This window comes from Dendropsophus ebraccatus, chromosome 10, assembly GCF_027789765.1.
Source record: "Dendropsophus ebraccatus isolate aDenEbr1 chromosome 10, aDenEbr1.pat, whole genome shotgun sequence".
Classification (NCBI taxonomy): Eukaryota; Metazoa; Chordata; class Amphibia; order Anura; family Hylidae; genus Dendropsophus; species Dendropsophus ebraccatus.
Window position 1 is genome coordinate 71352758 of NC_091463.1, and position 22428 is coordinate 71375185.

The window sequence follows — 22428 nt, forward strand, 5'->3', positions numbered from 1 at the left end:
TTTTCATCAGATTTTATTTAAAAAAAAATACTGACCATTTTGCATCCATAGCAACATTGTTTTACATACAACACAAAATAAAATAAGGTACATTTTTTTTAAATATAATTTTTGTTCCGTATTACAAAACCAATGCAGAATACTGATATTGATGAGGACAGTGGAGGGGGGGGGGGGGTGACTGTAACCTTCTTCTGTTCCAGACATTAAATTATATCCATCATTTTACAGATGTGTTGTAAGATGATCATAGACAATCCAAGCCAGGGATGGGGAACCTTCCGCCCTCCAGCTGTTGCAAAACTACAAGTCCCATCATGCCTGGACAGCCAAAGCTAAAGCTCTGGCTGTCCAGTCATTATAGATGTTGCAGTTTGCAACAGCTAGGGGGCTGAAGGTGCCCTAAACTTTCCTCAACTGATTTTACCATACTTCATGATGATAGTTTTCTCTACTGTACTAAAAATGATTAATAGAGACCCCTGAAGATCTCCTGTCCTAAGGTTTAGCTTTCGGTTAAGGTCCTCAGAAATGTGGTTGGGCCAGGACTTGAGGTGGCAACATGGATGCAAAATTGGGCTGCTTTACATTCTTGTGAAACCGGTCTTAGGGCGTGTTTACACTACGCAAACCCCACGGATAAGCTTGGGCGGATTCCATGCGGTCGTCCCATACCCCCACCCCCATGCACTCCCACTTAAAGATCTGACCGTCCTATAGGCTCAATTCTATTCAGGCAGATTCCGCCGTCCGTCGAAAAATTCTTTGGGCTGATGGCAGAATGCGCGTAACCATAGAATGGAGCCTATGGGACGGCCAAATCTTATCCGCTCAGATTCGGTAGCGTGACCGGGCCGTAAATGTTAATCTGTCTAATGACAAATGCTCTTAAAAGGAGTCAGAAGGACATATAATGTGCAATATTCATCATCTAATAAACCATTTTATACCAAAAGTATTTACATGTTTCCAGGCAGTATAAGTCAGGATGTCTGTGCATAGTAACGTATATCATATGACATAATCTCTAATATCCACTTTGATTTCTAGTTCCCCTCAACCAAGCAGTTTGTACATCATGCTGTGAGGTCCTGGCTTGTTGTAAAATAAATACTATCATAAAAAAAAATCTTGAAAAAATAAAACTAAATGAATAGAGTTAACAGAACATTGGCACAGAAAATAATGGCTTCTACGTCATTCAGGCACTTGCTTGTTGCACATACAGTATTTACAATAGAGATAAGCACTTTGCAAATAGCACACGGTGCCTGCAGACAGTGAATTTCTCCACACTGACAGCAATGCATCAAGTATATAGACTCTTACTGGGTCATTGGAGGAGCGCACCAGGCACCAGTGTCATCACTATGTCAAAAGAAATCATAGGCTTCATTCTTAGGAATACTGCTCCAACCTCTAAAACTGTTCCCACTGGTAAAAATGTTTACATTAATTATATATACCTATAAAAATTAAGTAATACTCATGATTATTTCTTTGAACAGATGTAGCAGAGCTGGAGTTGCCATATGACACTTGCATGCACTGTTAATATTAGGACAGTCCATAAGGTTTAGCTGTAGTCTTAGAAAGCTACGGGCCACCATGTCATGAGGTGTGCTGACAAAACCAGCTCTGCTACATCTGTATGTAATTGGCCTATACAGTACTGTGCAATAAAAAGGAGTACAATCTAAAGCCACGGCCATTATGTCATCTCAGCTATTACATTCTGTGACAGCTCCAGTAAAACCCTCAGAACTAATATTTCTTTCGCCAGAATAAGAAAAAAACACATTAGTTTAGAAGTCCATGCCGTATTGTTCCTGAGATTGATAAATGTGAGGCTTGGTGGTCATCTCTGGCTGCTAAGTAGCTCAGTCAGCTGCAGTCCCACTGATGGCATGGAAGACATGCAAAGAATTCTGCAACCATGAAGAGTGCAAGGTGTCTTCTTGATAAATCTACAAGAAAAAAAAAAAAAAAAAAAAACAACAATTAAAGAAAGGCACATTTACTAGAATAGGCCATTAATTTATAATTAGTGCGGGATGCAGTGCCCAGGGGTACTGCAGCACTGCTTTATTCAGGTGAATGGGGTCATACTGCAGTTCCTGCACAACTGAATATGCCAAAGTAAAGGAAGAGATGGGGAAGGGGGCACAGCTCTATATAATATATAATATAAAGATATTCTGACAATATGCTATTACTTCGTCACTACGTCCAAGATGTAGATACTGTAGCTAAAGGCCGTATTACATGGCATGATTTTCTGGAGAAAGCAAGTGCCCACGTGTCAGGTCAGCGCTCGCGTCCCCCTTGTTCCCCATTTGCTGCCTGTGCTATTATATTCACAGACAGGGAGCAGCAGGAGGGGCTGCCCAAACGATCCTTAGATCATTTGGGCTGCCCACTGAGGTCAGCGCGCAGAGCGACCAGCAGCAGACTGTCCCTGACATAATCGTGATCTTTAGCATGTTGAAAGACCATGTTTAGCTGACATCATACATGATTGTTGCCTTTCAACATGTGCTATTACACCAAACAATTATTGTCCTGAACGACTGGTATTCGGCCAAGTAAGGCTGATAATGGATCTGTATAATTGGGCCTTAACCCACACACTAAATTTACCTTCAGAGCTTTCCAGAGGCAGCATTTAAAGAGAAAAAAATATCGATATATTACTATTTCTTATTATTGCACACAGGTTATGAAGACCAGCTAATATTTCTCTGGCAGGGCTCATCAGCATCAAATGATACAGGATCTACAAATTTTGCGCACATTACTTTTATAAATCTCCCCATTGCCTTTAAAGGGTGTAAAATATACAGTGGTGTAAACTGTCCTCAGCAACCAATCACAGCTCAGTTTTCAGCTCTGGTAAAATAAAAGATGAGTTGTGATTGGTGTGTATTTTACACCCTTTGATCTCGGCCAATGTCACCAAACCATGTACATTCAGATCCTGCAGGCATACAGCCTTTCATTCTTCTTCTATTTTTTGCTAACCTATTAAATGCACAGAAGGAAAAACAAATGAAAGAGGGTATGACTACAGGAACAGATTATACAGGGTTTGTAGTCTGTTACCATGGAAACACATAGACCTGTGTAGGAGCTATAGATACAAATAAGAGTATAGAAAATTGTTGATTACGATTAAATGTAAAGTTGTATTCTTATATTGCATGTAATGTATTTTTCATATATTGGGACAAAAAAGAAAATTTGTTTGCTATGGTTAACATAGTATATAAAAAGGGAAGCAACGAGTGAAGTTTTTTTTCATAAGGTTCAATTAAAGTGTATAGAGCACACATTGTATAAAAACAGGTCCTATGTCTTATACAATGTAATGTAAGCAAAACTTAAAAAAAATATATAAAAAATTTTTTTACACCATATTTAGTATGGTGTTCATAGACATTAAGACCTTTCACCAATTTAATAGCCGATCTTTCTATTGCATGGAATATTTATTAAACCATTAAAACATTAGGAAAACCATTGATCATCTGGGGCGGGGCTTTGTTTTCTCTGGTTATCATCGTAAATCTGCAATAAATATGCCAGCTTAGTGCCCCTGTACACATGCCAATAGTGAACAATAGTATTCACAAAGGCAAACTTATTAAGATTAACCACATATGATGGTTTTATTAAACTATATATTTTGTATACTTACACTGACCAGTTATCATTACTCACTTATAATCATAATTGTCTTCCCTTCCCTAATCTGAGGAGGGGAAATCATTACTGTACAGATAATGCTCAGCACAAAGACAGCAATGTTTATAGACGTTATAATACTTCTTCATTTGCATAGATTACAACAGGATGGACAAGGTACACTAAACATACAAATAACCAGGTTCATATTGGGCATGAGGAGCGGATGATAAGCAGAAGAAAAGTCCTATATTTCTTTTTATATCCAACCCACAATTAGCATCCATTAACTGGCACAACTTAATATGGGAATAGTAAAGGGCACAAGATAATACTTTTAGGGTGTCTTCACACGTACCGGATCCACAGCGGATTTCACACAGCGAATTAGCAGCAAAATCCGCTGCGGATCCAGTGCCATTTATCCCTATAAGAGCACATACTCGCAGCAGGATTGACATCCCGCTGTGAGTATGCAAGTTAACCCCCCGCTGGCGAGAGCATACATTACCTACTTGGTGCCGCGGCTGCATGTGAGGCTCCCGGCTCCGGTCCCACTCAGCCAATCGGAAGCCTGGAGCCTCACATGCAGCCGCGGCACTGAGCAGGTAATGTATGCTCTCGACGGCGGCGGGGGGGTGTTAAAGAACATACTCACAGCGGAATGTCAATCCTGCTGTGAGCATCTACTCTTATAGGAATGAATGGCAGCGTGAAATCCCCTGCCGATCTGGCACTTGTGAAGGCACCCTTAAGTTGTAATTTGGAACAAAGAGTTAATATGACAGCACTCTTGGAGTACATCTATTTCAAGATATATGTTTAAGCCATGCAGGTTTAACGCTACTCTGTACCCACAATCTGCCTCCCCAAACTGCTTGTACTGTCGGATAGCTGCTTTTATTTCAAGATCTGTCCTGGGGTCCGTTCGGCAGGTGATGCAGTTATTGTCCTTTTAAACTTGCAGCCTTGTGTCAAATTGGTGTGGCCTAGAGTGTCTATGCCCTAACCTTGCAATGCCTCTCCGTCCTTCCTCCCCACCCTGTTCACCATTAGGAACGGCCCTGGCAGAATTTTCCCTATTCCTCACTTGTCTGAACACTGCACAGGTGCCTTAACGATCCAACTCATGTGCAGTGTGCAGACATGTGATGTATAGTAGAAATCCTGCCTGGAACATTCCTAATGATGAAGAGGGCGGGGAGGAGGGATGGAGGGGCAGTGCAAGCCTAATGCACAGACACTCTAGGACACACCAATTTGACACAAGTTTAAAAGTTGTTTTTTAGGACAATAACTGCATCACCTGCCAAATAGACCCCAGCACAGAACTTGGATTAAAAGCAGCTATCCAAAGGTACAAGTGGTTTGGGGAGGGTAGATTGTGGGTACAGAGTCGCTTTAAATTCGTTTATTGTATATTTACCTACCACATCTACTACTCTTTCAGTAAGGTAAAATTTGACTGTGTCCCCTTGTTCTCCAGTTAAGGATTTTTTTCTAAAAACACTACCTTCCTAAACCTTTTTTAGTCCTTTAACATATTTATAGGTTTTGATCATGTCCCCCCTTTCCCTTCTTTCCTTCAGACTATACAGATTCAAATTCATAAGTCTTTCCTGATGTTTTATACCTGACACGCTCCACAATTTCTGTAGCCCGTCTTTGGACCTGTTCTATTTCATCTATATCCTTTGTGTAGGTGAGGTCTCCAGAACTGAACACAGTATTCCAGATGTGATATCACTAGAGCTCTATACAGCGGGATCACAATCTCCCTCTTCCTACTGGTTATACCTCTAGCTGTACAGCTCTACCTATACGATTATCTTTCCCCTACCACCTAATTGATGGGATCTGGACCCTAGTGGTAATGATGCCACATTCCAAGTGTTATCATAATGTCACCAGGCTGTCTACTTATTTTATTAGCTCTCTATCTAAATCACTGGGCAGGAGCGTATAACTGGAAATAAACCAGATATGCTGGGCTCTTTGCTTTGGATACAATGTTATGTAATGACCTGTTTTCTGTCACACACAATTGCAATGGAAACATTTTGTTTTTTGTATTAACTGCTGGATTATATGACTATTAAGCTACAGAGGTAATTAGGAGGAAACATGTAACTAAGCAGCAGGAGAACAGACCCCAACTTGAATAATTATTAATTTTGGATTTTAATAAATGGTTATATTAAGATTAAATATTCAATGTAAATATTCAGGCATATGTAAAAATTTCATACAATGAATCCTAATTGTCCCTCCTTGGCTGGCCGGAATTTGGGAGGTTATGGATTAATTAAAAGAAAATGGTTGAGGATATGGAGCTTTCCTTTAAACTTTATTTGAATAAACCTTCTTGATACAGGAAAAGCCCAGAAGGCCAGGGGATGTAGCTGTGTGCCAATGGGGGTTGTAGGATATGTACCTGCTCATGAATAATATCCGATAGGTCTTTCACCATTTCCCTGAAATTAGTTTTCAGTCCCTCGTGGTATTCCACCTGGTCCTCTTTGATGAGTCTCTCATTCAGGTCAAGGGCAGTGGCACATGCTTGTATAAACTGTCTACATAGACAAAAACCAAAAAAAAGACATGGTCGATGCTTTTGATTTGTTACAGACAACCATGACATTTATTCTCATCCTGACTGTGTTGACATAGTCCAGAGTGATGAAGTGAGCACAGTAATAAAACATAGTAATGTTCTGCTGAACAACTTATACTGTACGTGCAGAGGGGGTGAAGTCAGGTAACCCATAACCGGCTCCGGGAAGTAAATATTTATACTGTGATGGGTGGATAATATTAGCTGCTTGTGTTAACATTAAAAATGTGTCTTCCGTGTAAACTAGTTATCTGTAGGGAGCTACAGCGAATAGAGCGCAGACCTCTCTTAACCAACATGTTTAGCAGAACCATGGTCACTGGACAGAAATATTTGTGTAGGTGATAGGGAGAGGAATTAGCCTCTGGATACATGTCTAAATGCTGTAAACAACTGATTAGATACGGAATTACGTGCGTCATAGGCCCTTAAAGGGTTTTTTCAGGTCAAACAGACTGATGGCCTATCCACCGAATCATCGATCGGCAAGGGGCTGACACCCAGCATCCCACCGATCAACACCCGCACTACACAGTGAAGGGGGCAGAAAGCAGATGACTCTGTACACTGTGTAGTGATCAGCTCTGGTTACTGCAGCTCAGGTCCCATTTACTTGAATTGGAGCTAAGCTGCAGTTATATTACATATTGTCACTACTATACAATGAATGGAGCAAACTGCTTTGTTCACTGTATATTGAGGGTGCTGGGTGTTGGAACCCCACCGATCACTGATTGATAGCCTGTCCATCTGTTTTGCCTTGAACCGCATTTCAAAGCACACTTCTGATTTCTAGGGCTGTAAACAAGTTAAATATGACTTTGGGAAGCGCTATATAACATCATTAGATTTTCAATATACATAGACTAAATTGGCTAGAAGTACAGGCCAAGACTGATAAATACTGTACAACAATACTTAAAACATACTTAAAAATATCTTTCAGCTCCTTAATCTTTTTGCTGGCATATTTGCTGGACCGGCTGTCATCTAAGAACGCTCTGGCATAGGCTAATGGACCTGCGTTTACCTATAAGAAAAGAATATGTTCTGATATTATAATGTAGTAAAAATAAACAACGTAATACAATACTATAATATATAAAACAAAGAAAAAAAATCAGGAAGTATAATCACTCTTATTATTGTGCATTTTCCTCAGAAGGAGAAGTGAAGAGTACCACACAGAGGCTGGCCAATAGTAGAGAGTGTTACTCTAAGCGCACCCGTTGTGGGCACATGAGGGGGCTATTTACCAGTTTTAGTTGGGCTAGTCTGGCTGTCCTTATTTTAGTTCTCACATATACAAAATCTCCTATTTGTCCAGATAAGGCTATGTTTCCACACAGTAATTTTGCTCAGTATTTTGCAACCAAAACCAGGAGTGGATTGAAAACACAGAACTACTGTTGAATGTAACGCCCGGAGTAGTGGATCCACTGGACCGTCACCAGCGATGGCACTAACCTCACCAGGGAGCGGAGACTAAGGGGCCGCTGGTTTTCACCAGAGCCCGCCGCAAGGCGGGATGGACTTGCTGCGGCAGGCGACCCCCAGGTCGCTACCCCTGGCTTGGTTGCTGGTGTCGGCAGGCGAGGCGTGGCAGGAGATGGCACAGGCAATAGTCTGCAGATGAGAGAGCACGTGACAGGCTGGACACGGGAACAGGTGGAGTGACAGGGGAACAGGAACCAGGAACAGGGACTTGGGACCAGGTAACGGACAGGACTCAGGAACAGGGACTTGGGACCAGGTAACGGACAGGACACAGGAACAACAGGGGGCTGGGCCAAACGCTATGGGAAGCATGTAGAGGCTCCAACACTAAGGACAGGGCATGCTGGGATTTATAGGGGAGTGATTGGGTGCAACTACCAATTAGGAGCGCACTGCCCCTTTAAATCTGAGACAGCCGGCGCGCGCGCGCCCTAGGAGGCGGGGACGCGCGCGCCGGCCGGCACAGCGGGAGACAGGAGCGTGGAGAGGTGAGGCGCCCCCCGGGGCCGAGGTGACAGCAGCGCCGGGTCCCCGACTATGGACACCGGCTGCTGCATAGGGCAGGTAGCGGTCGCGGCGGCGGCCCGGAACGCGGGACGCCGCCGCGGCCGTAACAGTACCCCCCCCCTTTGGCCTCCCCCTCTTTCTTGCCTGCAAATGGCACAGGAAGCCACAAAGTCTTTGACATCTTGGGATAGGCTGGGCCACCAGTAGTGGCGAGAGATCCGTTGGCCGGTCTTACGGACTCCCGGGTGCCCGGCCTCCAACGAGGAATGTCCCCAGTTCAAAATACCTCTTCGAAGCGCAGGGTGAACATGAGTCTTTCCGGGGGGTACTCTCTGAAGAGTGGAGGTGACGACTGGTACTAGGCGATCAGGCGGTATAACGTGGCAAGGGGCCTTCTGTAAGTTCTTCCGGTGGTGAGAGGACACGACCTTAGTCTTGGGTACGGGGAGAGGGTACACCTCGGCAGAGAAGGCATCCGCCGAGTCTTGGTCTTCTGCCGGTAGGCCGGATAGAGGCTTGGCCGGGACAGGAAATGACATAATACACTTGGTCTGAGGTGACTTGAGACACTGGTGGGAACAGTCCTGACCCCAACTGAGAATCTCCCCGGTTCTCCAGTCCACCTGAGGGGCATGTTTTTGTAGCCACGGGAGTCCCAGGAGGACCGCGGGGGAAGAATGGGGCAGGACGTAGAAGGATATCTCTTCTTGATGTGAAGGACCCACCTGGAGGACTAAAGATGCGGTCTGGTAGTACACACGGTCGGTAAGAATTTCGCCTGTGACCGAGGAGATAGTCAGGGGCCTGGCTAGTCGGGTCACGGGTAGCCGCCATCTTTGGACCAATGTTGCCGCAATAAAACTGCCTGCTGACCCAGAATCGAGGAAGGCAGTAGTCTGATGATTTTGTCCTGAGGGAGTCCGGATGGAAACTGGCATAGACAGACTTGGAATGGTGGCATTCACACCTAGGGACACCTGTCCCACCGGACCTAGGTGCGAGCATTTTCCGGATGTTTGGGGACGTAGGGGACATCCCAGCCGGAAGTGATCGGAACCACCGCAATAGAGACAGAGATTCTGCTCCAGGCGCCGGATTCTTTCATCAGGCGTCAGGTGAGCCCGTTCCACCTGCATAGGAATCTCAGGAGAGGGTTGGGACATCGAAAGGTCAGGATTCTGGAAAACTGGCGCCAGCTGGGGATGGCGACGGGAACGGGTTAGTAAATGTTCATGCCGAACCTCCTCCTCCCTCTCCGAAAAACGAGTATCAACTCGGGTGGCCAGTAGAATGAGTTCGTTCAGGGAGGTAGGCAGGTCTCGGGCAGCGAGCACGTCTCTCACACGACTAGACAGGCCCTTCTTGAAGGTGGCCAATAGGGCGGCCTCGTTCCAGTCCAATTCGGCTGCCAGGGTGCGGAACTGGATGGCGTAGTCACCAACAGAGGAGCTGCCTTGAGAGAGATTGAGGAGAGCAGTCTCGGCTGAAGAAGCACGGGCAGGTTCCTCAAAGACGGAGCGAAACTCAAATAGGAAGGCCCGGAGATTGGCAGCAACTGGATCATCACGGTCCCACAGTGGCGTGGCCCAGGCCAGGGCTCTACCCTCTAATAGGCTGATGATGAAAGCCACTTTAGAGCGCTCGGTGGAAAACTGACTACTCAAAAGTTCAATGTGCATGGTGCACTGAGTCAAGAATCCTCTGCACAACTTAGAGTCCCCAGAGTACTTGCTTGGGAGGGCCAGTCGGAGTGAAGAAGAAGCGTCAGGAGGTGGTGTGCGCTGGGCAGTAGTCTGCTGCTGCAAGGCGGCAGTGAGTTGCTGGATCTGCTGCGACTGTTTCTGGATTTGTTGCGCCTGCTGAGTGACCACTCTGGCGACGTCACGGAGATCGGGCACCTCGCCGGGATCCATGGTTGGAGCCTACTGTAACGCCCGGAGTAGTGGATCCACTGGACCGTCACCAGCGATGGCACTAACCTCACCAGGGAGCGGAGACTAAGGGGCCGCTGGTTTTCACCAGAGCCCGCCGCAAGGCGGGATGGACTTGCTGCGGCAGGCGACCCCCAGGTCGCTACCCCTGGCTTGGTTGCTGGTGTCGGCAGGCGAGGCGTGGCAGGAGATGGCACAGGCAATAGTCTGCAGATGAGAGAGCACGTGACAGGCTGGACACGGGAACAGGTGGAGTGACAGGGGAACAGGAACCAGGAACAGGGACTTGGGACCAGGTAACGGACAGGACTCAGGAACAGGGACTTGGGACCAGGTAACGGACAGGACACAGGAACAACAGGGGGCTGGGCCAAACGCTATGGGAAGCATGTAGAGGCTCCAACACTAAGGACAGGGCATGCTGGGATTTATAGGGGAGTGATTGGGTGCAACTACCAATTAGGAGCGCACTGCCCCTTTAAATCTGAGACAGCCGGCGCGCGCGCGCCCTAGGAGGCGGGGACGCGCGCGCCGGCCGGCACAGCGGGAGACAGGAGCGTGGAGAGGTGAGGCGCCCCCCGGGGCCGAGGTGACAGCAGCGCCGGGTCCCCGACTATGGACACCGGCTGCTGCATAGGGCAGGTAGCGGTCGCGGCGGCGGCCCGGAACGCGGGACGCCGCCGCGGCCGTAACATTGAAATTGAGTAGACGGTTGTCATTTAATGGTAAATAATTGCAGTTATTTTAAAATGGCCATTATTCACCATTAAATGGTGGCCATCCACTCAACAGTTTGTGAACATAGCCTTTCTGTGTTTACAATCCCCTCCTGGTTTTAATTGCAAAATACTGAGCAAAAATACTGTGTGGGAACATAACCGGAAAATGAAAGCTTCATTCTAGAGGACCTGTTAGTCTATTGGTACATAGGAATAGAGAGAGTCCAGAACATGTACAATAACCATGGAAGGACTACTACTCTTCTACTCTGATTTTGCCTATATAATGCTTTGGCATCCCTACTTAATAAATATACATACATATCAGGGGTATATTTCGTATGACTTCCTATGTCTATGTAGAAGTATATTCAAAAGTTTTAGAGGAGTTTAGCAGAAAACCTTTACACTAAGAATGTAGTGATACGACCAATGACACCTTCCGTTATATGTATTACAGTATACTGTTCATAATATGCTAGTCTGACTATAATAGGCTGAGATTTTTATTACATTTATTAAACTTGTAGAAATATATATATATATATATATATATATATATATATATATATATATATATATTATTTTTAATCTATTTCTCATTTCACCCTATTCTTTAGCATTGCCATCAATTGGTAAGCACATCCCCCATGACACGATTCAGCACCAAGGACAGAGTCACTTCCTATAGCTACTACTTCTTTGGTGACTAGTTAAGAAACAGGTAAGTAAATGAAAGGCAAGAACAGCTTAGATACACGTTGTACCTGCACAGACACACAGCCTTGTAGCTTTAGCTGCAACTGGATCATGTCGACATCTGGAGATGAACAGATCTTTTGCAGATCTGCAGTTTTATCTTTAATCTCATCGATAGCAACATCAATGGGCTTAAGATCCACCTGGTGTTCATAGATTACAGGTATTCTTTTCTTGACGTATGGAAAAAAGTTTGATGCTGAAAATGGCAAATTTATTAAAAAAAGCTATTCATTCATAGCAGGTAATAGTTCATGTCACAGATATAAGTTAAAGGAGTTAGTCAGTCTTACAAAATTCATGGTCTACCCTCAGGATAAGGCATCTATAGCAGATCAGGACTTTGTTCCAGCACCTTTTACTGCCTCTATTAAAGGGGTACTTCAACGAAAAAATGTTTTCTTTCAAATGAACTGGTGTCAGAAAGTGCCAGAGATTTTTAATTTACTTATTTAAGAAATCTTTAGTCTTTCAGTACTTATCCGGTGCTGTATGTCCTGCAGGAAGTGGTGTATTCTTTTCAGTCTGACACAGTGCTCTCTGCTGCCACCTCTGTCAATGTCAGGAACTGTCCAGAGCAGTAGCAAATAAGTATGGGAAGCCTTGAGATTTTTTAATAGAAGTAAATTACAAATCTCTGGCACTTTTTGGCACCAATTGGTTTGAAGGATTTTTTTTTTGCTGAGGCTGCCACACAGAAGTTCCCTGGCTACTTCAAACAGCTGATCAGTGGGGATACTTGGGGTCAGGTATTCCCCCATCTAATATTAATGACCTAACCAGATCATATACCATCAGCTTTAGAGGCTAGATACCTCTAATTTAGGAACAACTTTCTTACCACCAAATATTTTATTGAGATAAAGCCCCAAGGAAGTGATTATACTTAGCCCCCACTATGATGATAGGCTTATGTAACTAGATAAAAGGTGATTTTTTCCCCCCCTTCTTGCACTTTCTATTACCCTCGGACCACTTCCCTATTTAGTCTGGCACATATTCATGACACATACAGCCTTTTATGTTGTGAATTTCAAACTTGAAAAAAAACATCTGCAAAGGCTGCTCATAGATCATATTTATAACATAGTTAAATACTGTAGATCTTATTCACTGATATCAGTGTTGTGCAAACAGTCACAGGAATGACTTAAAGTGAATCCATCTCTTCTAGCACTGTAATCTATTGCAGTCATACCTCTGAACGTTGTTTGTATGTCTTCATTTCCATAAAAATTGATTTTATACCGCTGGTTCTATTGTGTAAGAGCCAGGGCTACTAGGCCTCTTTGGTCTAAATGCCAGTCCCCTTCTTGTGTGATAGATATGCAGGGCTCGGAATACACTGCTAAGCCCTGCTTGGTACAGTTCAGGTGCCATCAATACCAATTGCATATTCTCTCTTGGTGCAGGTGTGGTGAGTGTGAGAACGGGCAGGCCGCATCTTTAGTGGCTCTTCTTGCAGTTGGTTTTCATGGCCCCTGCACAGGATGTTAGCAACGCTCAGCAGTGTAAGCTGAGCCCTGGATATCCACATAGGAAGGGGGCGGCATTTCAGACCAAAGAGCACTGCGGCCTTAAGGTACAGAAGAACCTGCCTCATTGACACTTAAACCAATGATATAAAAGCAATTTTATGTAAATAAAGATAATAGTCAGAGGTATGATGGTAATGTATTTATTGAGATGTACAGTGCAGCTCCCATGGTTCCTTACTATTTTGCAGGTGACAGATTTGCTTAATGCCAGTATATATTTTAATACCTTGGTTTTAAACAGTAAGGTAGAGAACAAAGCGCTCACACTCACATCACACGCAAAGTGATGGCCCACTTTATAGACAAGGTGGATTCATTTCCAATAGGTGCATTTAAAGGATTTTCTTTTTCCCCAATAAAACAGAGCCATTCTTGTGCATTGGCTATATATATGGTAATACAGCCCACCCTCATTCACATCAATGAGCTAAAATACCAGACACAGTTCATGGATAGGAATGTAAATGTTTCCGCAATTACAGCGGCCTCTTTATTCTAATTCTGAGAAACTTCTTCAAAGTAAAGGAATTTGTTGTATCTGTCAAAACTATTACTACTAATAATGAGGTTATATAGTACATTGGTAGGTAATGTACAATGCTTCCTCATTCATCAATATACAGAAACACCATCATAGACTATCAGCATGATCACAGGCTGGTCGCTTCCTAAACTATTGCAATTATGTTAAATAGAGATGAGCAAACCGGGTTCGGGTTCGAGTCCATCCGAACCCGAACGATCAGCATTTGAATAGCTGGGGCTGCTGAACTTGGATAAAGCTCTAAGGTTGTCTGGAAAACATGGATACAGCCAATGACTATATCCATGTTTTCCACATAGCCTTAGGGCTTTATCCAAGTTCAGCAGCCACCACTATTCAAATGCCGAAAGTTCGGGTTCGGATGGACTCGAGCATGCTCCAGGTTCGCTCATCTTTAATGTTAAACAATACAGTATGTGACCCTATGTATTTCTCTGCACATTATGGTGCATGATATATTATTAGCCACATACTGGCCGTTTATATACTGTATATCTGACCTTTCCAGTGAATTGTTTTGTACACTCTGATTAGTTAGAATGCTGCATAATCAACAGAGGGAGTGATAGGGAAGCATTACAAATGTTTATTGCAAAAGTATATATGGACAAAAACTCACCCCAGTGGCAAAAATAAAGAACAAAAACACACTTCACGGAATATGGGAACAGTCCAATATGGGAAGATCTACAGGAAAACTCCACTTATTGGACACAGCAAAGCTCTAGGTCCATTTGGGTACTGGCTTCTGCAGCATCACCCCTCCTTAGGTCTACCTTAAAAGTTCTCTAGGCAATAGCATTTCTAATATTCTAAGAAGGTGCTGGTCACAACATCAGCTCCTCACCAGGTCAATCTAGAGAACCATTTTAGCAATCTTAGGATGCAGTTTTTGGTAATCTGGGCCATTGTGCCATTTGGCTTATAGCCATAAAACAATACAACGGACTTAGGTATAGTATATTCCTGAGCAGAACACTCCCCACTTCTGTCTCTGCCGAGACTGATGGCTGCCATGCATTTGCTTGTATTAACAGTTGCAAAAAGACTTGCTATGTGTATTAGCCACATGCGTGATCTGCAGCTTACCTCGGTTACCTCATTTACAAATATTTTTACTATTTAGGGTGACACAAATATTTAAAATTATGAAATGAAAAGTCTTCTAGGTGTCAACAGAGTTTATAATTCCCTCATAATAAAGTAGCCGAAACCTCAGTGTAAACAACCTGATCTCAAGTAGAAAAGAGCAAAACACCATCAACATTCTTTATTAAAACAATTGCTCAGATTGCATTGTATGAAGAGCAAGACGCTGCTGGTTTTTTAAACATTACCAGTTAGGGAGATTACTGAAAGGGATTGTCCTGAATGCACATTACAGTGCATGGAGATTCAGAGATCTACAACGGGAGGGGCATACTTAGGTATGCTGGAAGTCTCTTAATCGTAGCCATTATACAGTTTTCTAGTTTAGGTTATTGAGATGACTTACTTGTTAATATGGTTCTCTTCTTACACTGTTCCTCGACGCTTCCATGCTTTTTTCCTGACAGAGTGTATGGAGTCTCGAAGACAAAACGATTGATATTGTGATTCCTCTCAAAATCCGTCTTCCTATCAGAAAGTTCTTGCTCTTCTAAATAGGGCTTGACGTACGTTATCTGAATGTGGGCAAACTTGACGTCAAGATCTTTCACATTGACCTATAATAATAAGGATGGCGTTGGTGACAAATACTTTGATTATCTGGAAGGTTTATAGTGGAAGACTTGCAAGTATGTTATGTCTAAAAATCATATTGCTATATAAGTGCACTCATGAGCGGAGGAGAAAAATGAGGGGTCGGGGTCAAGCCAAATTGGCAATGTGGAACAAAAGCGCAATCCAAAAGAGAAGAAAAAGAAACCAAAGCTGAGATTAGAACCAGGTATAGGGAAACGCTTAAGAAAAGGCTAATAGCCAGGGTAGAGAACAGGGCAATAATACTCTTAATAGGTGGTCAGGGATCCAGTCCAGGACATGATTGGACTAGACTCCTTGGCCTCTGCCAGAACACCTGTTGATGAGACCCGACTGGCAGAAAAACCTGCCAGTCAAACATCTCTGTATGCGGAACAGCTGAGGTCGGCTAAAACCCCCAGGCCATTGACGTGAAACTTCCCACGTCCCTGGTAACACTGGATATCGATGGTTATCCAGGACGTCACTCGGTAGGCAATGATGTAGCTGAGTCGCGGGTCATGCTCCTGCTGCATGTGGCTGCCAGGGAAGGCCTCTGAGAGTGCAGGGCATCACTCCATGTGCCAAAAGAAGACGTCGCTGGAGCACGGAGAGGCAATGATCTTACAGGTACCCTTTAAATAAGGTATCTGAAAATATATTACTCCAAATGTGAGTCTCCAGCCACAGAAGTTGTTGCTGTGATTAGTTCATAACTTGTTTTCACATTTCCTCTTCTGGTCTGTTCCCCTGGTATAAAATGAATGCTCCCTCCTAAACACCATCTTGTTATTTTTTAATTTAAATAGGTTCATAATGATTTGTTAATTACTTTCCTATTACAACGTTTGGGTTTGTTTACATGTTGTAGATTCCATCTTTACTTGTAGATCCTGTCCCTAAGCAGAATCCCTTGTAAATTCGCCAGCAATGCACACATCAAATGTCAACTTTTTTAAGTGCATATTCACATGGACCAGAAAATTCTGTCATGGAATTCCCTGAAAATCACAGAATGCTTACAATATTACAGGGTATTCATATGTATATGATTCCTTAGAAAGAGATATAAAACTCCTTACATTTTTGTTCAAAATAAACTCTGCACTTCCACTTAGCACTTCTGCCTTTCAGTTTATATAGTTTCTTAGTATGGTTACAAAAAAACATATATGTCAGGTTCACCCGGAAAAAAAGGATGTGGTTAAAAAGAAGGGGTAGGATGATCTATAACTATACCCTAAGATTTTATTAGGTAATGCACATACCCTTCGATGGCTAACATCAATGCCTACACAGTTACTATAACATAGGTATGCAGAAAATAACTACTTTTCCATGGTGTGGTTCTACTAATTTTCCAGCAACCACATAACTTTCACTATGGCAGGCATCATAGTTTAAATGAATTTATCAGCAGGTTATGGCATCCTAAGCTGCTTATAACTTTAATATGGCCTTCTAGTACACCATTTCTATTTATATCTGATTTGCTGATATGCAAAATAAGTCATTTGCGCAACTGGGGCAGTCCTTTACCCCTAGCTACTGAACTGCCCCTCTGCAGGGGCCATGAGTTACATGACTGCAAAGAGACGGTTCAGTTTTCATCAGAAAGTCTGGAAAGAGGAGTGGGTAGCACCACCACTGTGCACTTAGGGGTAAAGTACGTTCCAATGCACCAAACTGCCTAATCTATCAATAAAACAGATATTACAGAGAAACAGCATATCAGAAGGCAATAATAAAGGTACCATTGTCCTCAGTGTAACATCTTCTATTAGCTGTTTAGGACGCTCTGCAAATAGGTACAAGGTACAAAAATGCTCACATGATATTCTATCTGCTATAAATTACATTGCTCAAGAAATCATGCAGCTTCCTGAAGAAAGTATGCAAGAAAACGGATGTTTAAAAGGTTACTCATCATCTGTGTCCATATGATATTACATGAAGTGATTATTGTCCGATTATGGCCAGTAATCACTTTGTGTAATAAAAGGCAATGATGCACGATGTTGGCTGATCATTGTCTTGAAAGACAAATGACCATGATAGCAACGATCTGCTGCCAATGCTCTGACCAACGCTATCTTCTATGCACTCCCCAGTCGATTTAATGATTGTTTAGGCAGCCCCGACCTCGCAGCACCCTACGTGACCTTCGTTCAACCAAGCCAAGGAATGTCTCCAGTCAAGGAAACCACCCAAGCAAGGTATCCATCCACAGACAGCTGTTTCGGGGTGTTTGCCCCTCATCAGTGTGGAGTAGGATTCTGGCTAGTGGGAGCAATGTCTAGTAAGTGCATGCAAAACGATGCTGGTTGACCTCAGGGAGATCAACCAAAACATCGCAGAGATACCATCACATGTCTGGACGTCAGTGTATTCTAGGACATTGCCCCCAGGGAAATCAAATATGCAAAAAAAAAAACACTGCAGAGACACCATCACATGTCTTGACATCAGTGAACTAGCCAGACCTGCATGGAGCATCAGGAATCTGCAATGTTTTCCTTAGGTAGAAAAGGCACTCAAACTGGATGGGTCATCTGTTATATCCTATCATCCTTAGCAAAAAAATTAGCTATGCGTTTTCACACATTAGTTGGACACCAACATTGTATTCTACTGCAGTTTTCTTGACTGTTTTATCTAAAGAATTTTTGATGTTCTCCTCTGACCCCATTTTATCAATATGCTTTCACAAGATAATTTTCCTTAATCATCATTTTCATCATAATCGTCCTCAAATCGTCATTTTCTCTATACTCCAAGTACAGTTCCACAAGAAAACCCCACAAGATTGGCAGCTTTTAAAATACTGGCCCTGGCTAGTCTAGCAACCATGAGCACATCCCTATACAAGTCACTCAGATGACTTAATTTTCCCATTCTTGTGTGGATTTGAAGAGAAACTGATCAATGGAGAACTTTATTTCATGCTGAACTCTTATGCTGTTCCAAATGTGAAGGGTCACATGTATAGGCTACAATGTTAGCCATTTAGAAAAGCAGCTTGGGGTAGTAGATGAAAAGTCACTGGTAACCTACCCAGGAAGTCACCACATTCTAGTTATGTAACTAATGTTACTGTCAGAAAGGATCAAAGTGAAATTAAACATATTTTTGCACTTCATTTTTACTTTCTGTATTTACATAATTGTAATAATAAATGTATTTGTGTTTAATGCTGAGCATAAAGTCCAATGTTCCTAGAGATCCGCAGCCAAAGAGTGTTCACTGTTGTTTATACAGTAAGCAGATCAGTCCTTGGTTGGCTGCTACTTATCATCCTGGTCTGACTGCTGAAAACATTAACAGATACTCTTGTATAAATAATACAGCAAATCTGCGGCCATAGTTCAGAATTCAGTGTCACACACTTTCCTACAAACTAAATTAGACAAACTTTACATCAGTGTCACTTATTATGTCGCTATGCTCCATCAGAGGAACGGTGAAAAACACAGTATGGGGCTTACTAAACTCCACTGACTATAATGGGGTAACCATTAGGCTTCCATCAAGGTGTCCAGAGTTTTACCATAAAGAATAGCATATTATATGTAGGATATCCTACATATGTAGGATATGTAAAGTAATTGCAACAGAAGCCAATAATGGATTCTCCAAAGCAGACTGAAACAAGGCCTTTTAAACACACTTAAAAGTGAAAATAGTAAAAGTCACAGAACTATATCTAAAAATATCATGATCAATTGTATTGTTTTGCATGATATACTACATAACCAGGTAAAACAAAGGCAGGTATGGGGGGGGGGGGAAGAAAATTCTCTGCATTCACAGTAGTGTAATCACTTTGGCTATGTTCATACTATGTAAGAGACTGGGCATTCCGTGACTCGGCCGGGTCACTGAACGACCGTTGAGAGTGAGAGTTTAACCCCAATCTCTTTAGTAACAGAAAAAAACTCCTTCCACTTGTATCGGGTATGCCGGGAGCGCAGGTGCAGATACTGTAGTGGATCTAATAAATTTTTATACAGCATCTGCACTGTGCACTTTATTGATCTCTGGACCTGCATTTGGCATACCCGATACAAGTGAAAGGAGTTTTTTTCTGTTACTATAATCCCTAGAGGATTATCACGAATGACGGAGGTCTGCTACATGCCTTGTTGGGAGTTGTGCCTCATTTATATGCACAACCACCTCAGCGTAGAGTTGTACTTTCATAGACCCCCTCATCATTTGCCTGACGATCTACGCAATGGAGCGCTGTCTTTCTTTTCTTATCAATCTCTTTACGCACTCCAGAAATATGTGTATGTGTACATTTTCTATACAATATGACAGAAGATGTCAGTGCTATATAAAATGGTTTTCTATATACTGAACGTATAGACTGCTAATGTACTGTATGTTATTATAGTTATAGGATGTGTATTTCTTCTATTCTTCCAGTTTCTTATAATCTACAAATAATAAGAGGTGACACACATCCTGATCGAGAACCCACACATACCTTGTTAGAATCCTGAATCATTTTCACATTATCTGCTCCAAATTTTTCACCATACAGATTGAGGAGTCGTAAAGAAATCTCAGAAAGTCCTGTAAGTTTTGGCTCCTTGTAAATATATTCCTTGCCATCTTCTTCTTCAAAGAAACCCTGAAGATGTAAGGAAGCTTTTATTTTATTATACAATTATGCAAAAAAACTGATCCATATTTTTTGGATGTTTTGATTTGTAAAGTAAATCTTTGTTTATACAAAAACATGAGTACTATCTTCCACAAACAGCACCACTCCTGTCCCCAGTTTGGGTGTGCGTTTTGCAGCTCAGTGAATAGAGCTGAATTGTAATACCGCATACAAACTGATGAACGAATTCACTTTTTTTAAAATACGAAACCTTACTATCACCCTTCATGAGGTGTGTGAGGCATTTGTAGAGTTGTTCTATGACATAAGCACAACTCTATACAGCACTTTATAATAATAGGAGCTAGCGTCCATGGGTCCATGTCAAAAAATTTCACAAACCAATACAAAATCCTGAAAGACACACAACACGGCCCCCTACCCATGAAAACCAAGGGAGATTCAGGAAATACAAGCTTTGGATAAGTGTAAAGGGGTGCATTTAAGTTGCTATTAAAGGGGAACTCCAGGTAGAGGTTAAAAAAAAATGAAATTTCTGCAGAAGCATATTGCATTTCTTACCTATCTATCCCAGTTTTGAAAGTTCCAAAAATTCATTTGTTTTGGGGGCTTTTGTTCTGTATTGTATTTCTGTACTTCCTGGTTGAGCAGTTCGTGGAATGCAGTACTGGTTCCAGAATGCAATGCTTTCCCTCAGCTGTTCATCACAGCCCCGCACCCTGCCTATTCCCCTCCCAAATCTGTTGCAGAACATCTAGGCTGTGTTCACACATTGTAGTTTCATTGTGTTACTGAATTATTTGTAGTACTTTATTATTTCATTGTGGTCCCACCCACACAGCACACTGTATTCTCTACCTGTAACGCTGATATTGGAATAAAGTAAAGAACTTTTTTAATTTATTTTTTTTTTCTTTTCATTTCCACGCACATATTATGATCAAGCATCTTTTATCTTTGAGGTTGAGCCCCACAACAAGGAGTTTATTCAATACTATCCTACATGGGATATACTGTTTATATACTGTTTTTTTGTGCAGGCGGGATTGGCAGTGCAGTCTCTGATCCGCTCTGCCACTTCATTTACTTGTGTTACGGCATCATTTCTGTGAATACGCTGCAGTAATGCAATGAAACTCCAACATGTGTAAACACAGCCCTAATTTCACTGCACACTTCAGTTAAATCAGTGCAGCAGCTGCTTCCGGCCAGTCAGAGATGGTGAATCACTTAGGGGATTGGGGGATCCAGCCAAGCCTCCTGTGACATCACGCCCTGCCCCCTGTCTGCATCATCAGCCTGTGCTCAGCAGCACACACAATGTGAGACAGAAGCATGGAATATTTGTCTCCTAAGGTGGGAGAGCAGAAGGAGCAGGAGACAATGTGGATTGGCACAGAGGCCATTTTTCTTCACTTCCTGGATTTCTATCAGCTACCAGTGTGGCGGAACATTATATAGACACATCTATATAACTTCTAATATACTTTTAATAGAAAACAAGTTTTCCTTTTGTGGAGCTCCCCTTTAACGTACCCACCTTCTAATAATTATGAAATTACTTTTGTTTAATCTGTCCCAGTCTATGAAGCAAAACTTACAAGTGTGCAGGTGACATAGAAACAAAGGTCTAGTTGTGTTTTCATATAGTGAAAAAGAACCCCCAGTAAAGGGTTAGTGAGGTGCAGATTTTTTTGTTTTTTTAAATCTAGCACCACATGACAAAGTTACCTTTGTGCTGTTACCTTTCTTGCTGGGTCATCTCACCCCACCGAAGTCCATTAGTCTTTTTTAATTGTGTTGACACATTGCCTAGCAGCCATCTTGTTTCAACTTGTGATGCTGTGGCAATTTGGGGGCTGTCCGAGCGTCCAACCCCTGCTAATCCAGCCCCCAGCTCTGCCTCTCTGTGAATTGGGTGCCAGTAGTCACATGATCGGCAGCTTGCTGAGCTTCTATTGGAGCAAGCTGCAGATCATGTAACCACATCACAGATAGGGGCAACTGTGATGATTTGGGGGCTGGCTGAGTGTCCTTCCCTTGTTAAGCCAGACCCTAAATCGTCACAGCATGATGAGTTGACACAAGATGGCTGCCGAGCCAATGTGTTGATGCAATAAAAAAAGGGGTGGGACAACCCAGACACCGTGGATGCCAGCAAGAAAGGTAACAGCACCACCTGACAAAGTTATATAACTCATGTGGTGCCAGATTTAAATAAATAAATAAATAAATAAATAAATAAAATCTGTGCCCCATTACTATTTTAAAGCTATAAAGCCT

General features: G+C 42.7%; 1 protein-coding gene across 3 annotated transcripts in view; it reads right to left on the bottom strand.

Moving 5' to 3' along the window:
- DOCK11 (dedicator of cytokinesis 11) overlaps positions 1-22428 on the bottom strand; it is a 199678-nt gene continuing 177250 nt past the window's right edge. For 2 of the 3 annotated variants that reach the window (XM_069943237.1, XM_069943236.1), the window contains 6 exons: positions 20005-20151; positions 15289-15499; positions 11720-11910; positions 7228-7328; positions 6119-6257; positions 1-1967 (listed from right to left, as the gene is read on the bottom strand). In XM_069943237.1, the coding sequence (XP_069799338.1) occupies positions 1881-1967; positions 6119-6257; positions 7228-7328; positions 11720-11910; positions 15289-15499; positions 20005-20151 (876 nt within the window). In that variant the 3' untranslated portion in view covers positions 1-1880. Of the gene's footprint in view, positions 1968-6118; positions 6258-7227; positions 7329-11719; positions 11911-15288; positions 15500-18736; positions 18824-20004; positions 20152-22428 lie in introns of those variants that run through there. The other variant, XM_069943239.1, reaches the window with a different exon arrangement.